Consider the following 19,438-nt stretch of genomic DNA (forward strand, 5'->3'; position numbering starts at 1 on the left):
ATATTTCGGATAACGAAGAGATCTGCGCTTTCATATGTTTGCTAAAAAATGTCACGTTTCATTTGAATGGGAGAATATGTTGGTCGCAATGTTTTGCGCCGGAATGGTTAACTGTGAACAAGGTATCAACTAAATGAACTGCAATGACCATGAAAGATGTCCTAGTTAGTTACATGAGATGAATTTAAAAGCAGGCTCTGACCCAGTGGATACGTTATGCCACGAAGAAGAAAAAGAAGAAGATGTGTTAAAGTTACACACCTTTTTGTTTCCATCCATGGGGTTCCAGCGAAAAATTACTCTTAGTTCAGAATTATGGCAAATGACCCAGACTCAATGTTAACCATTTGTTTGAAGGTAGTGTCAGGATTTTTAAATATAAATAATATGAATGCGAAAAGTGGAAAAAAAAGCATTTATTATTTCAAATTCACCTGAGTTATGTAAATAACATGTCTGTGATGTGTAAGATCTCTCCATCAAATTCTCGTTGATTTGATTATGCGAATACGTTTTTAAATCGAATTCAATTGAATAGGCAAAACAAAAAGAGTATAACAACATGTTACGGCAATACCATCATACCGCTGGGTAATCAATTTGATCTTTCACTGCCATTTTTATTCATCTGGTTCCGTTTCGCACGTTTTTCCTTCTTTTTCAACAATTTCCGTTGAATACGTGCCACATGTACTTCATCTGAGACGAAGTGCTCGAACTCGCAGAACACTCCGAATAGATTGCGAGCCTGGCCGCAGATGCGTCGATTCAATATTCTTCTATACTCCTTGCGACCTTCGACTTTTAGTTTCTTAGACGGCGGCAGCGTGTCGGCAGTTATCCATATTTGGTCAACGTCTGGGATACGTCCGTTGAACAATGCTTGCAAAACGTGGGACGGCGGAAGCATGTCCATGAACTTTGGATTCGATTGAATCCACTTCACCAGTTCCATTTCGACGTTCTGTTCCAGAAAACGTTGTTTCGCCTGATAGATGAAGATCAATCCTGGCACGCCGATCTGGCAGGTTTGGATGGCCTTGTGCCGGTCCTCGGGGGTGGCATACTGTACCAGGAGGTCTTCTCTGGTATGTCGCACAACGCACGAAACTTGAGCGCCAGAAACCTCATTGATGTAGCGCTCGAAAACTTGCTCCGATATTTTCATACGATCGGGTTGCACAAGCGTATGCTTGGCGCTTTTCCCAACATCGAAAGACACGGGCGTGCGGCCTGTGGAGGATATATAGCAATAGTTGGTAAGCTGTTTGAATGTGTTGTTAAATACATTAAATGTTATTAATGTATTAATGCACACAGTAATTAACTGAGAGCTTTCTTGGCATTGGTTGCCATTTTTGCATTAGTATATTATGTGACATGTACGATTATTTTTTGTAACGACCGGATACAGGATACTTTGATGCTTACTGGCGCTAAAGGGTGTACGAAATCAAATTGCGACACACACAAATATTTGACAAAATTCACACGTTCAACCAATCATCTTCAAGCTTTCAGGGAGTAAATTAAAACATGTTATGAATATTTTCCCATGTTTGTTTTATTCAATCTCAATTCCATATCCAAATGCACGAGCTTTTTTTTCTTCCTTCTACTCATAAAGATTCTCTGGTTGGAATACGACTGCCTTCCATCTAGCGAATCCGACCCGTTAGTTGGAACGAATGACAGCTGGTGAAGATGCTCCAAACTAACGTATTTGGAGAGTAAATCGTCACGAAACGCACATATACATACACATTAGTGTGGGACAAAATTTTGATTCTCGCTCCAGCCCACTTTTTGGATTGCTTTTAGGTCCCATAACAACTGTGCAAAATTTCAGCTCGATCGGTGAAACATTATTTACGCGCCAGTTCAAAGTTTTTATGGAATTTACTATGGGAAAACTCACTTTCGCAAAAAAAAAAAAAAAAAAATGCGCCAGAGGTCGCCTATTGACCTCTATAAAAATGTTGAACACAGACTTAGATAGGTATTTTACGATTAAGAATATTGTCCAAAACCGCGAAACAATACGACAATGTGAAAAATGTTATTCAATGAAAACCTATTGGCAAGGCGACGTTGATTAACACGTAAAGGAATAACAAAAATAACAAAATTAGGCAAAATTTCCGAATAGTATATGCTTAATAACTTTTTCCACAAGCATCGGATTGCTTTGCGGTCTTCGACAATGTTGGTCAAATAACTACCGAGATCTGTGTTCATAATTTTTATAGAGCACAATGGGCGACCTCCGGTGATTTTTCTTTACAAAAGTGAGTTTTTCCATAGTAAATCTCATATAAATTTCAAACGGCTGGCGCGTAAATATAGTTTCACTGAATGAGCTGAAATTTTGCACAGTTGTTATGGGACCTAAATGCAATCCAACAACTGGACTGGACCGAGAATCTATTTTTTTTTTTTCAAATAACCGTGTCCCAGGCACATTAGTATACTGCCCATAACTGCATATCAGTCACATTCGACATTTTTGACAATTTCGAGTTAATACCGGGGAGAGCCATCAAATGATGTATACTTTCGATCAACTTACTAAAATCTGTGATTTTGTTCTAGAAAATTTGAAAAAAATTCCAAGTTGATTTGTCACATTGATAATTGTAACCGCATAACAGTCACATTGAAATTATGCATGAGCCTCGTAATGTAGCAGCAAAGAAATTTCTAGCAGAATTATTTTCTGACTATTCACCCAATATACGATGTGAGCTGTACAAAATTTCAGCCTCAAACAAGCACTTTTGAGTTCCTGGTAATTTTTAGAAGTTATAGTTTCTTCCCATACTGCCATGAAATGCACACTTGGTGTTCCATTTACTCAATGCCTACTTTTGTCGAATGTTACAAATATGCAGTTATGGGCAGTATATGAAGACTTCAATGCGACTGTACTCAGACGTCAAAGTCAGCTTAACATCTTCTCTTGACATTAAGTGCTTTTTAGTTGGAATTTGTTCCAACCAGCGAACATCCAACCATCGAGTCATTCCATGTAGCGGACCCCCAACGAGCGAATCCCCACTGTACAACAATTGGACCACCTTTTTTTCGCGTGGCAGTCCATTTTTCTTCATACCTTCCTCCGATTTCACTTCCTTAGGATGCTTCTGAAGTGCCTGCTTCATGATAGCCCAGTACTTTTCAATTGGCCGCAGTTCCGGTGCGTTCAATGAGTTGAGATGCTTCGGCACGAAATTGACCTCCTTAGCCTTGTACCGCTCCTAAACCTCTTTCGAGTAATGGCACGAGGCCAAATTCGGCCAGAAAATCGCGTAACCTCAGAAGAGGAAGCAGACGCTTCTTGAGGCATTCTTTTAGATACATTTGCCCTTTGGTCGTTCCAGTTGTCACGAATGGGGTGCTACGCTTTCCAAACGAGCCAATTGCTTGCCAAATCATATATTTTTCGGCAAACTTTGACATCTACTGCTCTCTAATGTCTTCAGGGACATCGACTATATTGCTGTGTGCGTTTGAAATGCAAAGTCAAAGAAATGCGATGTCAAAGAAAGATTTTTCTTGCTAGGGTGGCGGTGATTTATACAATCGTTGCTAGGTGTCCTTTGATTGTTTTGTGTTACCGCATTTGCAGGACGTTTAGTAGAGATTTGCATTTCAAATGCAAGTAGCAATATAATGAAAGACTGGAGCCCTGGAAGCTGCCGAAAGTTTGCTTTTACATACGTCTCATCATCCATAACGAGGCAATGTAGTTTCGTCAACATCTGGGTGTAGAGCTTCCGTTCACATGTTTTACTTACCGTATTTAGCCGTTCATCGCGATTAGGCGCGTTTTGGAATTTGTATGTATATAGTCCTTCACGTTTTTTTCGCATCACGAACGAAATTTTTGGATAGATTCAGTTTCTACGCCACACCTCGAACAGAACTGTTAAGATTCCTCTTGAAAACTTGATACACCCGTTTGTGATCCTTAACACTATACGTCTCCATTTTTGCCAAACAAACAGACACTAGATATGTTCATTGCAAAGCCCAATAGCATCCAATTCAAGTTAGACTATATTTTAAACTCATAATTGTTCTAGCTGTCATGTTTGTTTGTGGTCAAACGTTCGTGGTACTGATTCAAAACATGAGACACCGTAGAATGTGCCATTACCAGCTTTTTGCTGATGAGATAGATTCGAATTTTCGAGGTACGTGCACAGAAATCTCTTTGCGCCGCTCCTGTTCTACCTACTCCATCTTCACAATGATTGCACATCTGCTAGTGAAACTTATACATCTTCTTCTTTCTGGCGTTACGTCAAAACTGGGACAAAGCCTGCTTCTCAGATTAGTGTTCTTATGAGCACTTCCACAGTTATTAACTGAGATCTTTCTTTGCCGATTGACCATTTTTGCATTTTTGTATATCGTGTGGCAGGTACGAAGATACTCTATGCGCTGGGAGTCGAGAAAATTTTCATTACGAAAAGATCCTCGACCAGCGGGATTCGAACCCACGACCCTCAGCATGGTCATGCTGAACAGCTGCGCGTTTACCGCTACGGCTATCGAAATTTCCTGATAATTCCAGGTTTGTTTTAGGTTGTCTACTACCTGTGTATAGGAAGATATATTTCATGAATTGCATGGACACTTGTATAAAACATTTTTTAACTAGAACTTTCAATGACGATTGGACTGTGAAAACTGGACAAATAGAATATAAACTAGTTAAAAATATATGTGTAATTATTGAGTAGAGAAGATGCATTAGCGTAACTTGAACTCAAATCTAGAGGGGGCTTGACCCTTCTGATCGAAAAAATCACTTAAGTAAAGCGTATGCTTAGCATGAGAGTAAACATTTTCTAGGGAGGCTTGAACTTTTCTAGGGGGGTCTAAGCCCCCCCTAGCCCCCCCGTATTTACGCCAATAAGAAGATGCCGAATGAAATAAAATTTACATAAATAATAAAAAAACGATTATCTTTAGTGAGTCCAGAAGAAAATGAGAATAAATGTAAATTAATCCAATGTAAATGGAGGAAAAATAAGATTATCAAACAAAAGAAGAAAAGAACAATACACGCTTACCTAGATGAAGTTTCACAAAACTGAGTAAGATTTTCACAAAATCAAGTTGTTTGGACAAACACTATTGTGCTACCGGGGGGTACGCTACAATAGTGTTTGTCCAAACACAAGCTTTTGCAGACCAACACATCATGTGTGTAATTTTAACCCTCTCTTTCCCATGGTAGCACAGGTGATCCACTGATTTTCAACGAACGCGGGCTAAACCGAATTGGTTTGAGTAGCTCAATAATAATTGGAATAAATTTATGCGCTCATTTGTCTTATCAAACATCGAAATAAGTGACTTAAGGGTTAAACTATTGAAAAACAATCAACTAACTATTGAAAAACAATAAAAAAAATATTGTGGTTTTGAATAATATAACTTATTTGGAACAACTTTTGTTCAAGCACTTTTTTTAGAAATGCCATTTTGATAGTTAAATTGTCGAACAAAACTGTGGGAAAGAAAGGGTTAACACATTCTGAAAACTGCTCCTGGGCTGATTTCTTCTTATTTTTCGCAAAGTATGTACCACATAAAGAAGAATCGCAATACTAAGCATCAGAGTGTCGTGAATTTTGAGAAAATGAAGCAAAAATTAGCACAAAAAAGATTTTTTAGAATATTTTTAAGTTACACATAGGGTTTTGGTACCGGGAGTACCGGTACCGAAATTACCGGTAATACCAACCATTTTTTGGTACCTAAATACCGGTACTGGAAAGCATTGAGTACCGGTATTTTCGGTACTGATAAAAATTCTAATAATCGTTTGAATCAATAAATTTATTTATAATAAATGGTACGTAAAGGCCCAAACGCAATGGTAGCGGAACGGCAACGGAATGCGGAACCGGTTCGCCAGCGTGAACTACAACAAGCTTGTCGATTCAGTGTTGGTTCAATTTCATCCGTTGTCAGCTCAGTCGAGATGGTGTGATTCATACTGGCGAACCGGTTCCGCATTCCGTTGCCGTTCCGCTATCATTGCGTTTGGGCCTTAAGTTTTGTAAAGTTCGTTGATGATGAATAACTCAGCGAAATACTTTTGAGTATTCCATTAGTTATCAAGTTAGAACAATTTACTCATTATCATTTTGGGACCATATTTTGTTAGTGTTATGATTCGAAATACGCTTCAGTAAACTTGTATTTATTGATGAATTTGAAAAAGTTGAAAATTTTTCGTTCTATAGTGAATACTTTATATTTATTGCATAAAACTCTTCCAGTACCGGTAGTGGGAGTTACAGTACCGTTGAACCGGTACTCGTCAAAAGAGCTCGGTGCTAGGAACCCAAGTTACACACATGTGTGTTGGTTTAGAAGAGCCCGATTTTGTGTATCTTTTTTTGCAAGAGTGGAATAAATGTAACAAGACAGAATACGAAACTTTCTTCTAAAAAATATGCGTTCATATTTGCTTAGTAAAAGAGTTTTTAACAATTTCCTTGGATCCCGGAAATTCCTTGAAACTTTGGAAACACTATTATCAGGGCTGGTAGTGACTGAGTGCCTAAGGAACTTTACGAGACCTTATGCTTAAAACAAGAGATTAAAAGGAGACCTAACAGGAATTAAGAAAAAAATAATAATCCAAATAGGAATCAAAAATTGGTTGGTAAATGGCTGGGCATGGCGTACCATTGGTACCTCGCGTACCTGAAGGAATAAAATAGACCCCTTTGTGCGGTCCTTAGCCTCTTGCCCAGCAACTCCTATCCCTACCTCCTCGCGGTACTGGCCGGGGTACGAGTAACCTTAGGGAAGATCGGGTAACCAACCCCCGGTGGGAACTTTGGTCGTATGCTGACAGGGAAGGGGGGGTTTGCTTTTGCTTTTGCTTCTGCAAACCTTGAGCGTCTGTACTCCATGTTAGGAGCGGCTCACAACAGCGTCTGTTCCCCATGTCAGGGGCGGCTGATCATCGTCCGAGTGCCAGAGAAGGACTCTAAGCTAAACTGCGCACTATGGTCCTCCGAACATTTAGGGGGAATGGTCCTCCGGAAATCTAGGGGGTTGGTGTCAGGCCCTGCAAGCCAGCCGTAAAAAAAATCAAGCAACGAATAATCAACGAGAGAATACGAACCGGGACAATCGGCGAAGACCACAGCGACGTAAAGGGACTAGCGATTGGAAGCTCGGTACGTGGAACTGTAAATCTCTCAACTTCATCGGGAGCACACGCATACTCGCCGACGTGCTAAAGGACCGTGGATTCGGCATCGTAGCGTTGCAGGAAGTGTGTTGGAAGGGATCAATGGTGCGAACGTTTAGAGGTAACCATACCATCTACCAGAGCTGCGGCAATACACATGAGCTGGGAACAGCTTTTATAGTGATGGGTGATATGCAGAGGCGCGTGATCGGGTGGTGGCCGATCAATGAGAGAATGTGCAAGTTGAGGATCAAAGGCCGGTTCTTCAACTTCAGCATAATAAACGTGCACAGCCCTCACTCCGGAAGCACTGATGATGATAAAGACGCTTTTTACGCGCAGCTTGAACGCGAGTACGACAGTTGCCCAAGCCACGACGTCAAAATCATCATAGGAGATCTAAACGCTCAGGTTGGCCAGGAGGAGGAATACAGACCGACGATTGGAAAGTTCAGCGCCCACCGGCTGACGAACGAAAACGGCCTACGACTAATTGATTTTGCCGCCTCCAAGAATATGGCCATTCGTAGCACCTACTTCCAGCACAGCCTTCCGTACCGATACACCTGGAGATCACCACAGCAGACAGAATCGCAAATCGACCACGTTCTGATTGATGGTCGGCACTTCTCCGACATTATCGACGTCAGGACCTATCGTGGCGCTAACATCGACTCTGACCACTATCTGGTGATGGTCAAACTGCGCCCAAAACTCTCCGTCGTTAACAACGTACGGTACCGACGGCCGCCCCGGTATGACCTAGAGCGGCTCAAGCAACCGGATGTCGCAGCGGCATACGCGCAGCAACTCGAGGCTGCATTACCGGAAGAGGGTGAGCTGGACGAAGCCCCTCTTGAGGACTGCTGGAGAACAGTAAAAGCAGCCATCAACGATGCAGCTGAGAGCAACGTCGGGTACGTGGGACGGAGTCGACGGAACGATTGGTTCGACGAGGAGTGCCAGGAGGTTTTGAAGGAGAAGAATGCAGCGCGGGCGGTCATGCTGCAGCAAGGGACCCGGCAGAACGTGGAACGCTATAAACAGAAACGGCAACAGCAGACCCGCCTCTTTCGGGAGAAAAAACGCCGCCTGGAGGAGACGGAGTGCGAGGAGATGGAACAGCTGTGCCGGTCTCAGGAAACGCGTAGGTTCTATCAGAAGCTCAACGCATCCCGCAACGGCTTCGTGCCGCGAGCCGAGATGTGCAGGGATAAGGATGGGAGCATTCTGACGGACGAGCGTGAGGTGATCGAAAGGTGGAAGCAGCACTTCGACGAGCACCTGAATGGTGCTGAGAGCACAGGCAATGAAGGACGGGACAACGGAGGAAATGCCTTTGTCAGTACTGCGGAAGATGGAAACCAACCAGCCCCCACTTTGAGGGAGGTTAAGGATGCCATTCACCAGCTCAAGAACAATAAAGCTGCTGGTAAGGATGGTATCGGAGCTGAACTCATAAAGATGGGTCCGAAAAGGCTGGCCATTTGTCTGCACCGGCTGATAGGCACAATCTGGGAAACAGAACAGCTACCGGAGGAGTGGAAGGAAGGGGTAATCTGCCCCATCTACAAGAAAGGCGACAAGTTAGACTGTGAGAACTTTCGAGCGATCACCATTCTAAATGCGGCCTACAAAGTATTATCCCAGATCATCTTCCGTCGTTTGTCACCCGTAGTAAACGAGTTCGTGGGAAGTTATCAAGCCGGCTTCGTTGACGGCCGATCGACAACGGACCAGATCTTTACTGTACGGCAAATCCTCCAAAAATGTCGTGAATACCAAGTCCCAACGCATCACCTTTTCATCGATTTCAAGGCGGCATACGACAGTATCGACCGCGTAGAGCTATGGAAAATCATGGACGAGAACAGCTTTCCCGGGAAGCTCACGAGATTGATAAGAGCGACGATGGAAGGTGTGCAAAATTGTGTGAAGGTTTCAGGCGAACACTCCAGTTCGTTTGGATCCCACCGGGGACTACGACAAGGCGATGGACTTTCGTGCCTGTTGTTCAATATTGCGCTAGAAGGTGTTATGCGGAGAGCCGGGCTTAACAGCCGGGGTACGATTTTTACGAGATCCAGTCAATTTGTTTGCTTCGCGGATGATATGGACATCGTCGGCCGAACATTTGAAAAGGTGACAGACCTGTACACCCGCCTGAAACGCGAGGCAGCAAAAGTTGGACTGGTGGTGAATGCGGCCAAGACAAAGTACATGCTAGCTGGTGGGGCCGAGCGCGACAGGGCTCGCCTAGGTAGCAGTGTTACGATAGACGGGGATACGTTCGAGGTGGTCGACGAGTTCGTCTACCTTGGATCCTTGCTGACGGCTGACAATAACGTTAGCCGTGAAATACGGAGGCGCATCATCAGTGGAAGTCGGGCTTACTATGGCCTCCAGAAGAAGCTGCGGTCAAAAAAGATTCACGCCCGCAATAAATGTACCATGTACAAAACGCTCATAAGGCCGGTAGTCCTCTACGGGCATGAAACGTGGACGATGCTCGAGGAGGACCTGCAAGCACTGGAGTCTTCGAACGTCGGGTGCTTAGGACGATCTTCGGCGGTGTGCAGGAGAACGGTGTGTGGCGGCGAAGGATGAACCACGAGCTCGCCCAACTCTACGGCGAACCCAGTATCCAGAAGGTGGCCAAAGCTGGAAGGATACGATGGGCAGGGCATGTTGCAAGAATGCCGGACAGCAACCCTGCAAAGATGGTGTTCGCTTCGGATCCGGTTGGTACAAGAAGGCGTGGAGCGCAGCGAGCTAGGTGGGCGGATCAAGTGCGTATCGATCTGGCGAGCGTGGGGCAGAACCGAGGATGGAGAGATGCGGCCACGAACCGAGTATTGTGGCGTGAAATTGTTGATTCAGTGTTATCTGTGTAGATGTTAACTAAATAAATGAATGAGGAATCAAAAACTGATTGAAGTTATATTATGTTTTTTTTTAAATCCGTGCTGATATTATTTTATAAATATTTGTTTTTTTTTCTTTTGAAAATTACTGCTTGTATTCTGCCGTGAATCGCAAGTCAGTCTCATCTGCATTTTCGTCAAAATTGAGTTGAGCTCAGTTTTCAACATATTTTTCAATGCTCTTTCAGCTGCACTAATGATGTAGTATTATTTGTTCGGAAAAATTAGGAAAAAAAACAGCAAGTCAAATTGTACCATGATGAAAAGTAACTGCATATCAGTCCCACAACAGATTTCTGCACCATGTAACCGTGTTTTGATTATCTTTATATTTTTCTCGAAAACATATCGTAGTAAAATGCAAATTCTTAAAATTTCATTAAGATTTAAACATACTCCAATCCTCAGGAATTTTTCTAATACTCGTATGGAAAACGAGTTTAGAAACTTCACAGCCCATTTTCTCAATGCATACTTTTTACAGACTTGTGATTCACGGCAGTATTATTGTTCAAGATTTTTTTTTCTAGGAATTTCATTAGAAACTAATTCTGGAATTTGCTTTCAATATACCTTCAAAAGCTCAGCCTGGTTTTTTAAAGGATATTGCCATTCATCTTACTCCTGAGATGATTTCAAGACGTTCAAGTAGCCGAACATGTTACTTCGGTTCAAATTAACATTTATCCCTTGGCCTCGGCTCCTACCCATGAAGTGCTTCCGGAACCAGGTTCCGGCTTTCGCTCCTTGCAGGAAAATAAACCAAATGAACCATTCTTGCACTGATCCGTTACGTTGGCTAAACCTATCGCTAAATACTGACTAGGTATCACTTATTTCCGGTTGAAAAACATGTCCAGGCCTGAACTTACCGTTTGAAAACCCTACTAGGGGAACTTATCCCATCGATCGACGTGAAAACGGCGTTTCATAAAAAAATTGTTTCTGAGCACCATTCGATTGAAAATAAAAGGTCCGTCCCGTGGCGTTGAGGGTTAAAGATACGGCTAGTGGTGACACACTTAAAAATATAGTGAAATTAGAAACCGTCTTGCAACCGTTGTGAATTTCTTATTGATGAACAATACACAACAAAATTATCTTAATGATTGAAACAGTAGTTTTATTGATAGCGATTTCAATGAAAAAAATATAACTAAGTCAACAACTTCAAATTATTCCACCGACAGTTGGAAAATAATACATGTTCAGAACGAATTCAGCCTCATACGAGGTTAGGCAGATAAAAAAAGAATTCAGCGCTTGATTCAACAAAATTGTTTAGAAATTGTTTCTGCCGTACGGTGCGGTACGCTTTTGGTGTAGCAGTTCCAATTTTCTTTGCATCTTGCTCTGGCGAACCTCTTCCGAAATGGGAAATTGTTTGTCGACTTCCACCCCAAATATGTCTTGGGTCTTCTCGTAAATCTGTTGCCGCAGTTGTCTTCTACGCTTTCCGGGACCAAAGACGCGAATTTTCTTAATGTGGGGCACCATGCTCAGAGTTTTCCAACTCATAGTGCTCTGCGGTAGGAACCCATTCATTAGGGCTTGCAAAATGTTCCCCGGCGGAAGCATGTCCATAAACTTGGGGTTTCCTTGGATCTGTGCCATAAGCTCTTTCTGGACGTCGCTTTCCAGGAATCGTTGTTTTGGTTGGTCCATTGAGATCTGTTCCGGAGTGGCAATTTTGCAGTACTGAAGGGCCAACGTGCGATCTTCATTCGAGAAATATTCGACCAGTAGATCTGATCTGGACTGTTTGACGATGCACTGCATTCGAGCTTTGCAGATGTGGTAGATGTGACGCTCGAAAGCTTGCTCAGCCATTTCTAACTTCGCGGGTTGCAAAAGCGAGTGCCTAACGCTCACTGAAGTGTCGAAGAACACTGGCGTACGTCCTGTGAGGGGTAGAGCAATATTCAGCGGAATTGTAAGGAATGATTTTGGAAGTTGCTACAATATCGATGGAATTAACATTTATCGATGGAATATTTTTAATGCATTCTCTTAAGCAAAAAAATAAGCTTTTAATACAAAACAAAGTTTAGTGCATGCATTATTTTTTCAACTTGTTGAAACAACAATTTCCATGATTATAGATTACACTACCAAAGATTCATGCCTCAAATGAGTTATGTAAGTTTTAGGGCTCAGATAGCATGTACAGTAGCCTGGGACACGGTCGTATGAAAAATTTAGATTTTCGCTCCAGTCCACTTTTCGGAATGCATTAAGCAATTCGCACAAATTCGTAGGTGGTACAGTTCTAGACCGGTGTTGTATGAGGGTTGCCTCCTTACCGTCCCAGAGATTTGAGACTAATCTCTGCTTCTTAGACAAGAAAGACGTATCCTCCAAAAGTCGAGAGCTGTCCTGGCCACGTCCTTGCGAATGCTGGGGATTGGGGAGGGATGGTTAAAGGAACACCTACTTAAGAAAGATGCAGAGAACTCTACGACCTCTTATAGGTGTCACGGGATATTGTGGAGTGTTAATGGGAAGGATAAGGCCATAGGATACGTTCGGTAGACGTTCTGGCAAACAAGTGAATAATACTGGCACATTGGCCACATATCGGAACAAACTCACCAAATTCTTTCTTTGAATTCCCCCAGCAAATCATCGCTCGTCTCTCACACGGCGACTCCACCATCTAATGCCCTTTAATGTCCCGAGCACGATCAACAAAGCGGGTAAAAATACCCATTCTTTGAAATAAACTGCCTTTACCAGCTGCATTTAGATCCTATAACAATTGTGCAAAATTTTAGCTCAATCGGTGAAACTATATTTACCCGCCAGCCGTTCAAACAAAGACAAATTAAGGGGGCAGGATCCGTCATTGATTTCAGAATTTTCAAAAGCAGTTTTTTCGTTCAAAATCAAGTAAATTTACAGGAAAATGTGTTTACAGTATTCTATTCTCCAACCGAAACACAGTGAACACATTTTCATCATAGTTTTCTGTTTTGAGCAGAAAAACTGCTTTTGCAGTTTCGATGATGACGATGATTACGATGACGGAGCGTTGATCGTTAAAGACCTCCATGTCCCTAGCAGTTGCCCAAAATTGTATGGCTCATAAGGTAATCTAGAATGCCGTGAAAAGTGTACTGCGATCTTTCAAACTTGGGTACCTTTTGCACTTCCGAGGGACCAAATGCAGTACTAGAAGTGGTACCCAATCTGAGCCCGAGTGTGACGGACCTGGTTCAAAGTTTGTATGGGATTTACTATGGAAAACTTACTTTTACGAAGAAAAATTGCCAGAGGTCGCCCATTGTCCTCTGTAAAAATTATGAACACAGATCTCAATAGGTACTTCTACGATGAACAAAATTGCCAAAAACAGCAAAGTAATCAGATGCTTGTGAAAAAAGTTATTAATCATATATTTAATAACATAATTAACATAATATAAAATTTTGCCCTATTTTGTTATTATTGTAAAGCAATAACGTGTTAATCAACGTCGCCTTGTTACAAGGTTTTCATTGAATAACGTTTTTGGCACGTGTCGTTGCGGTCTTCGGCAATATTCTTTACCGTAGAAATACATATCGAGGTCTGTGTTCAGAATTTTTATAGAGGTTAATGGCCGACCTTTGGCAATTTTTCTCTGCCAAAGTAAGTTTTCCCATAGTAAATCCCATACAAACTTTGAACGGCTGGCGCGTAAATGAGCAATTCTCGCTGAAACCAGGCCGCCATCGGCACCCATCGTTAGAATTCCAATTTTATGTCACTGATCGCTAGTTTTCGATAAAACTTAAGGGTGGTCCTTTCGGTTTTCTCAAATTGGTGGACCCCTCGTACGCCAGCTAGCTAAACAGTTTGCGAAAAAGTCCATTTTTTGATAAATCTTGGGTATTTCTTCACGTGATATGTCTCATATGCAAACTTAGTGGCATCGTATAGAGAAAGGATTTAGCTTTCATTTAAAGTTAAAAAAATTTGGCGGCCATTTTGAATTTGGCCGCCATCTTGAATTTTGTTAGGAAAATAGTTTTTTCACCACTAGCGCACCGCTAGTTTTGAATTCTGAGATCACCATCAGAAAGCTGAGGAAAAATTGCGTAAGATAGGCTACAGAAACTAGGTGAGCAATGGTATGTACCCTATGAAATGAACGGTTTTCTAAATCATGTGCTACGATTTTGACGTATATGGCGAGTACAATCAATTGTAAACATCATTTTTTGTACAACAAAGTGTCGAGTGAAGAATAAGAGTTTTATTTTGAGTGATAAAATCTGGCAGCCATCTTGGATTTTGATGCCATCTTGATTTTAAGTAGTAGTATAAATTTTTAACCTTGTTAGGAACAATGGTATGTTCAATAACAGCAACTGTAATTATGGTTAAAGTTATCAAAATAGTACAAATCTATATTGCCCATAATCGCATAACAGTCCCATGTCGACTTTTGTCCGATTTGCGTTTTTCTGCAGAAATCAACTCAACATCGTTAGAAGCTCGATAACAACTGATAAAAAGTAGCCTTTGTTCCTAACTTGCACAAAAACAAACCCCACTTGTGTAAAAAGACATAGTGGTCGGGCTCAGAATGGGTTATTCACTGATGTGTAGCGTAGTAAAAAGAAATCAATTATACAGTGAAACCTCCATGAGTCGATGCGAGGGGGATAAAAATAAATGAGGTACATCTTCAAAATGAAGTTTATTCTACAAATTTGTATTCAAATTTTGTATACCGACCTACTTTGCTGGGGCTCAGAAATATTGAACTAAAACTTATTTTTGTGTTTTTCGATAACTAGTAAAATTTCCTCAAGGAGTACTTGTTTGGGAGTGAGGAAAATAAAAACTTTTCAACGCAAAAGCAAGATTTCCATATAATAACCATCAGGTTATCGCCTTCTTCATCTGCTTTGGGAAAAGAAAGACTGGCTCGGCATCATCCCACGAGCCACTTAAAATACAGTTCTACGGTCGAGGCTTACTGAAGCTGCCTGGTTCTCCCACAGCAAAGTTAGCAAGTTTCGTCCTGAACCAGTTGTTCTGAAACATCTTGAATCATTTCCATCGGATTCCAATTCCGCATTATCCAAAAGATGATATTCTGGGTCTCTCATGACAGCGACTCATGACTGTAAACTACTGTAATACAGTAAACTATCCGTATCTTGATATCGAGTCATAGAATGTGTAGTAAATGTGGATTTTCATCGATACTTCAATGGTCCCTTGAACCAAAGTTGCTGATTTTGTGTTCTTTAACAAGATATTTCCCTAACTCGATAGTCGCCTTAATATCGAGTTACGGAGAGTTGACAGTACTATGATAACTATTTGTTTACGGCCAAAGAACATAAATAACATATGAAACAACCAGTGTTTTAAAGACAACCAGAATTTTAGTAGCTGTCGGTTGAGCCGATGAACACAATGGGACTGGTATGCAAATATATTGGTATACTACGTTGTTTATATTCGCATAACAGTCTCGCTACGATTTTTGTGTTGTATTTTTCGGGTCTAAAACGACCCTAAGTCACAATTTGTAACATTTTGTTGGGGACTAACGAAGGTTAATAAAATATTTTCGAATTACAGTCGCCTATCCACATCTCGATACCGAAGGGACCATCGACATATGGAGAGATCGGGACAAAGAACAAATTTTTAATGAATACTAGATTGAAAATCAATCTATTACCAGGAAAATAATAAACAAGCAGACGTCACCTCGCGTTCTGAAATTGTTTTGAATCACTAAAATCTAGTCTAGTCACCTTTGATTATGGTCATATCGACATACGGAGAGAAAATTAACAAAAAATCAACAGGATCACATCGATATAAGGAGGATATCGAGATATGGAGAGAGAAAATGTATGCAGACTGAAGGGACCGAAGAAATTATCGACATAGGGAGAGATATAGAACATCGAGATGTGGAGAGTCGACTGTATTTTAAAAATTGTGCATTTTTTTTTAAATGTCCCGTGAAATTATGACAAATAATTTCTTTATGTTAGATGGATTGATAGACATCCTTACTTGAGATTTTTATTTTTCTTCAGGAGTTCATTTAGTAATCATTTCCTATAAAAATTCTACAAAAAAAAAATCTAAGCAATACTTAAAAAAAAACATTTTTTTTAAATATCTAAAATAACTGTACTTAAAAAATGCCACAAAAATACCTTAGGGCTTCCTTTCAAGAATTCCTTCATATATTATTTCAGAAATTTTTAAAGAAATCCCTTAGTCCGCCAGAATTTTTTTCAGTGAATCTCCAATCCGTTTTTCAAGGGCATCCTCCAATACTACCGTTTAAAACATGTTGGAATATTCATCCAGGAACTTCTGCAGATGTCTTCAAGGATTTCTCAGGGTTTTCTACAAGATTGTCCTTCAGAATTTCTTTGATTTCAATTAGAAATTTCTCTAAGGGTACCTCCAGGAATTATTCCAGAGATTTCTCCTAAGATTTGTTTGGGAATTCTTCCTATAATTCTAAGAGATTTCTCAAGGAAGTTTTCCATGCATTTCTCCAAGAAAATGTGAATTAAATTTTCCAGAAAGTTGAGAAATTGTCGAAAAATAAAATCGTGACGTATTCCCAAAGGTAATCTTAGGGTAACTTCTGTTAAGTATAGTGTATGTTCTTAAGTCACCCTTGATAAATAAGGATTTCTAGAAGGCCTCACTTGCTAAAATAATTGAAAAAAAAAATCTGTTTGATCTCTGAATAATATCTTGCAGGATTATGTGAAGAAACTGAAGTGAAGCTTACTTTTCAACCGATAGTCTTTGGAAATTTTTTAATGTGGTCTCTGTGAACATTACTGGAGGTAGTAACGTTGAAGTACTCAAGGATTTCCTGAAGCAAATTGTAGAGAAATTCTTGTAAGCATACTTTGAAAAAGTGCTGAAGGAAGTGGTAGATGAATTTCTTGAAGAATTTCTGGAGAGAAGCCTGTATTGATTCCTGATATTGTTTCAGATGAAACCACTGGAGAAACCACAAGGATAATTCCTGAAGCTGTTCTCGAAAAATGTGAGAACACATTTTGCATCATAATTATCTGCAAGCAAGATAGGAAGAAAGAAACTTTAGAGAGAATTTCGGTTAAAATAGAGAATTCATAGACCTTTTATAAAAAAAAGACATTTTAAAGAATTGCATAAAAATTACCTCTAAAACGAAACCTGCTACCAACCCTAGATATGTTAATCCTTTACTGATTAAATATAGAGACATTGAAACATCAATCATGTTTTGGTAAGTCGATAACAGTTCATACTCGAAAGGATTCTCACTGAACAGCTCAAATAGCGGGACAGCCGATTTCGACTGAAGAGAATTTTCTTGCAAATAATAATTATTATTATTATGTTTTATTTAAGACACTTTACCATTTGTCATGGCATTCGTGTCTGTTGCAAATAATCGTTGCTCTGGGTTTTGACGTGCACATATTCTACCATGAAATACTGTCTCAAAATAATTTCCCTGATTGTGATCGAAATTCCCTGAGAATTCCAAGGTTTTTCCAGTAGTAGACACCCTGTTTTAAAGAGCCATGCATTTTTTCTAATTTTTATACGAAAAATCTTATAATGGAGTGGATTTATAACCCGCCGAAATTATCTCACGTAATTAATGGACGGCCTCTTGCGAGTAACGCAAATTTTGAGGTTCTGTACGGCCAAGCGCCGTTCTTGTCACATTATGATAAAATAAGTATCTACTCACCCGGCAGAACGTTCAGTCGGTGCCCATAATACATGTCCCGGTTGCAAAAGTAAACCGCATCCTGGGCGTCCTGCTGGCTCACGAAATATACGAGAAAGTCGTAACATTTGCAACGCTTCTGCTCCTTGAAGTACGGATCGAGGTATTCGTTCCGGGCGAAAACCATCCGCACCAGCAGCCCTTTGGAGCCGAAGTATTCCTGAATTCTGGTGGCATGTTGCGGGTAAACGTCGCACCAGAAGTTGCCCAAGTACACCGGCCAGTAGCAGGCCAGCGGAAACTGGGGACTGCACCGGGGATCCCGCAGGGTGGGCCGTAAATCCGCCTGCGTGTACCGATGGGTACCGGGCATGCCTCGATTTGGACCAGCCATTTTTCGTATGCTGAAAGTTAATTGATGATTGTGATAATTTACTATGGAATCGACCATTTTATCGGCAAATGTACTCACTTTTCAGTTGGTTTCTTGTAAAAACTGATGCGACAGAAAAAAACCACGCCGAAAGGATACTTGATCGGCGGAAAACTTTTGCTAGTGAGCAGTGTTGCCACATTTCTTTCTGTGTTTTGGGTGTTTTGCATTTGAAAAATCACCACACTCTCAATATGACGAACTTCTTTAATTTGACAAAGTTATTATTTAACGATAGAGCCGAAAGAGAGGGTCGATGAAGAGAAATCGATCAGTTAAGCCCATATAGAGGAACAGTATTAATTTATGATTACTTATTGAATTTTGACATTTCACTTTACCTTGCTACTCATTTTCTAAAAAAATATGGAAAAAAAGAACATGAAAATACAAAAATAAAACACAATTAAAACGAAAAAAATTTCGTTAAATTCTATATGTAGGTTATCTTGTGACAGATTTGACAATCTGCAAGTCGCAGACGAATGAGGCCTATCCGTCATAAGCAAAATATTAGAAACTAGTGGTCCCGGCCTGAGACGAGACTCGCGAAGACGGTCTTCTTTTTCTGTGATTGCTGAGTTTTTTTTCTAATTCCCCTTTGTGTTTATACCAATTATGTGCAAGCCGTTCAAACCCTCACATGAACCTCTCAGCAAAAAATGATTGAGTTTGCATCACATCGAATCATAAATAGCCGTTTGAGTGAAATTTCATGCCAGCAAACGTAGCAGACATTAGAAATAATTAATCTTCTGCTTAGATGTATCAGCAACTTTGGTAAAAACTGGTCCGCTGACTGAGGTTTTTAATAACAATTTACTTTGAACACAATACTTTTCACTTTTTTAGCCATAAAAACGGTGGGCTGCATTTGACGTTTCGTGAGAGGGGAATCTGGGCTGCATATGACGTTGATATTTTTCCTCTTCGCGAGTCTCTCTCAGGTCCCGGCAAACTTCGTCTTGCCATCAAGTAGGCTGTTGAAAAACGCTTTCGATCGTCCCATATAAAATGACAGTTTCGTTCACGCTCGTTTTTTCAACTTTCCCGGTGAATATCCTGGGGTTATTATACATACAAACACGTCGGAACCCTTGACGAACAAAACTGTGAAAGAATCATTCAAATCCGTTGACCCGTTCGTA

At 40.8% G+C, this 19,438-nt stretch overlaps 2 protein-coding genes across 3 annotated transcripts in view; one reads left to right on the forward strand and one right to left on the reverse strand.

Moving 5' to 3' along the window:
• The window catches only part of LOC5575705 (acidic repeat-containing protein), a 38,849-nt gene that overhangs the window by 8,585 nt on the left and 10,826 nt on the right, over positions 1-19,438 (forward strand). The gene's annotated exons all lie outside the window — the stretch shown is intronic.
• On the reverse strand, positions 393-18,448 carry LOC5575710. 2 transcript variants are annotated; one of them, XM_021843422.1, is made up of 3 exons: positions 18,330-18,448; positions 17,879-18,261; positions 393-1,233 (listed from the first exon to the last, which is right to left on the reverse strand). In XM_021843422.1, exons 2-3 carry the CDS (start codon positions 18,249-18,251, stop codon positions 596-598), a joined length of 1,011 nt encoding a protein of 336 aa, XP_021699114.1. In that variant the 5' UTR covers positions 18,252-18,261; positions 18,330-18,448; the 3' UTR covers positions 393-595. The 2 variants fall into 2 exon arrangements, with proteins under 2 accessions (XP_021699114.1, XP_001662159.1); XM_001662109.2 differs by lacking the exon at positions 393-1,233 and adding an exon at positions 11,247-12,050 and having other exon boundaries at positions 18,330-18,447.

Source organism: Aedes aegypti, chromosome 2 (genome assembly GCF_002204515.2).
Source record: "Aedes aegypti strain LVP_AGWG chromosome 2, AaegL5.0 Primary Assembly, whole genome shotgun sequence".
NCBI classification, from domain to species: domain Eukaryota; kingdom Metazoa; phylum Arthropoda; class Insecta; order Diptera; family Culicidae; genus Aedes; species Aedes aegypti.

Excerpts from the sequence above, each read along its gene's own strand:
- LOC5575710 (XM_021843422.1), bottom strand. The coding sequence starts at position 18,251 with ATGGCTGGTCCAAATCGAGGCATGCCCGGTACCCATCGGTACACGCAG. Across the intron at positions 1,234-17,878 it reads CCGACTGAACGTTCTGCCGG|GCCGCACGCCCGTGTCTTTC; the intron begins GTGAGTAGATAC and ends TATCCTCCACAG.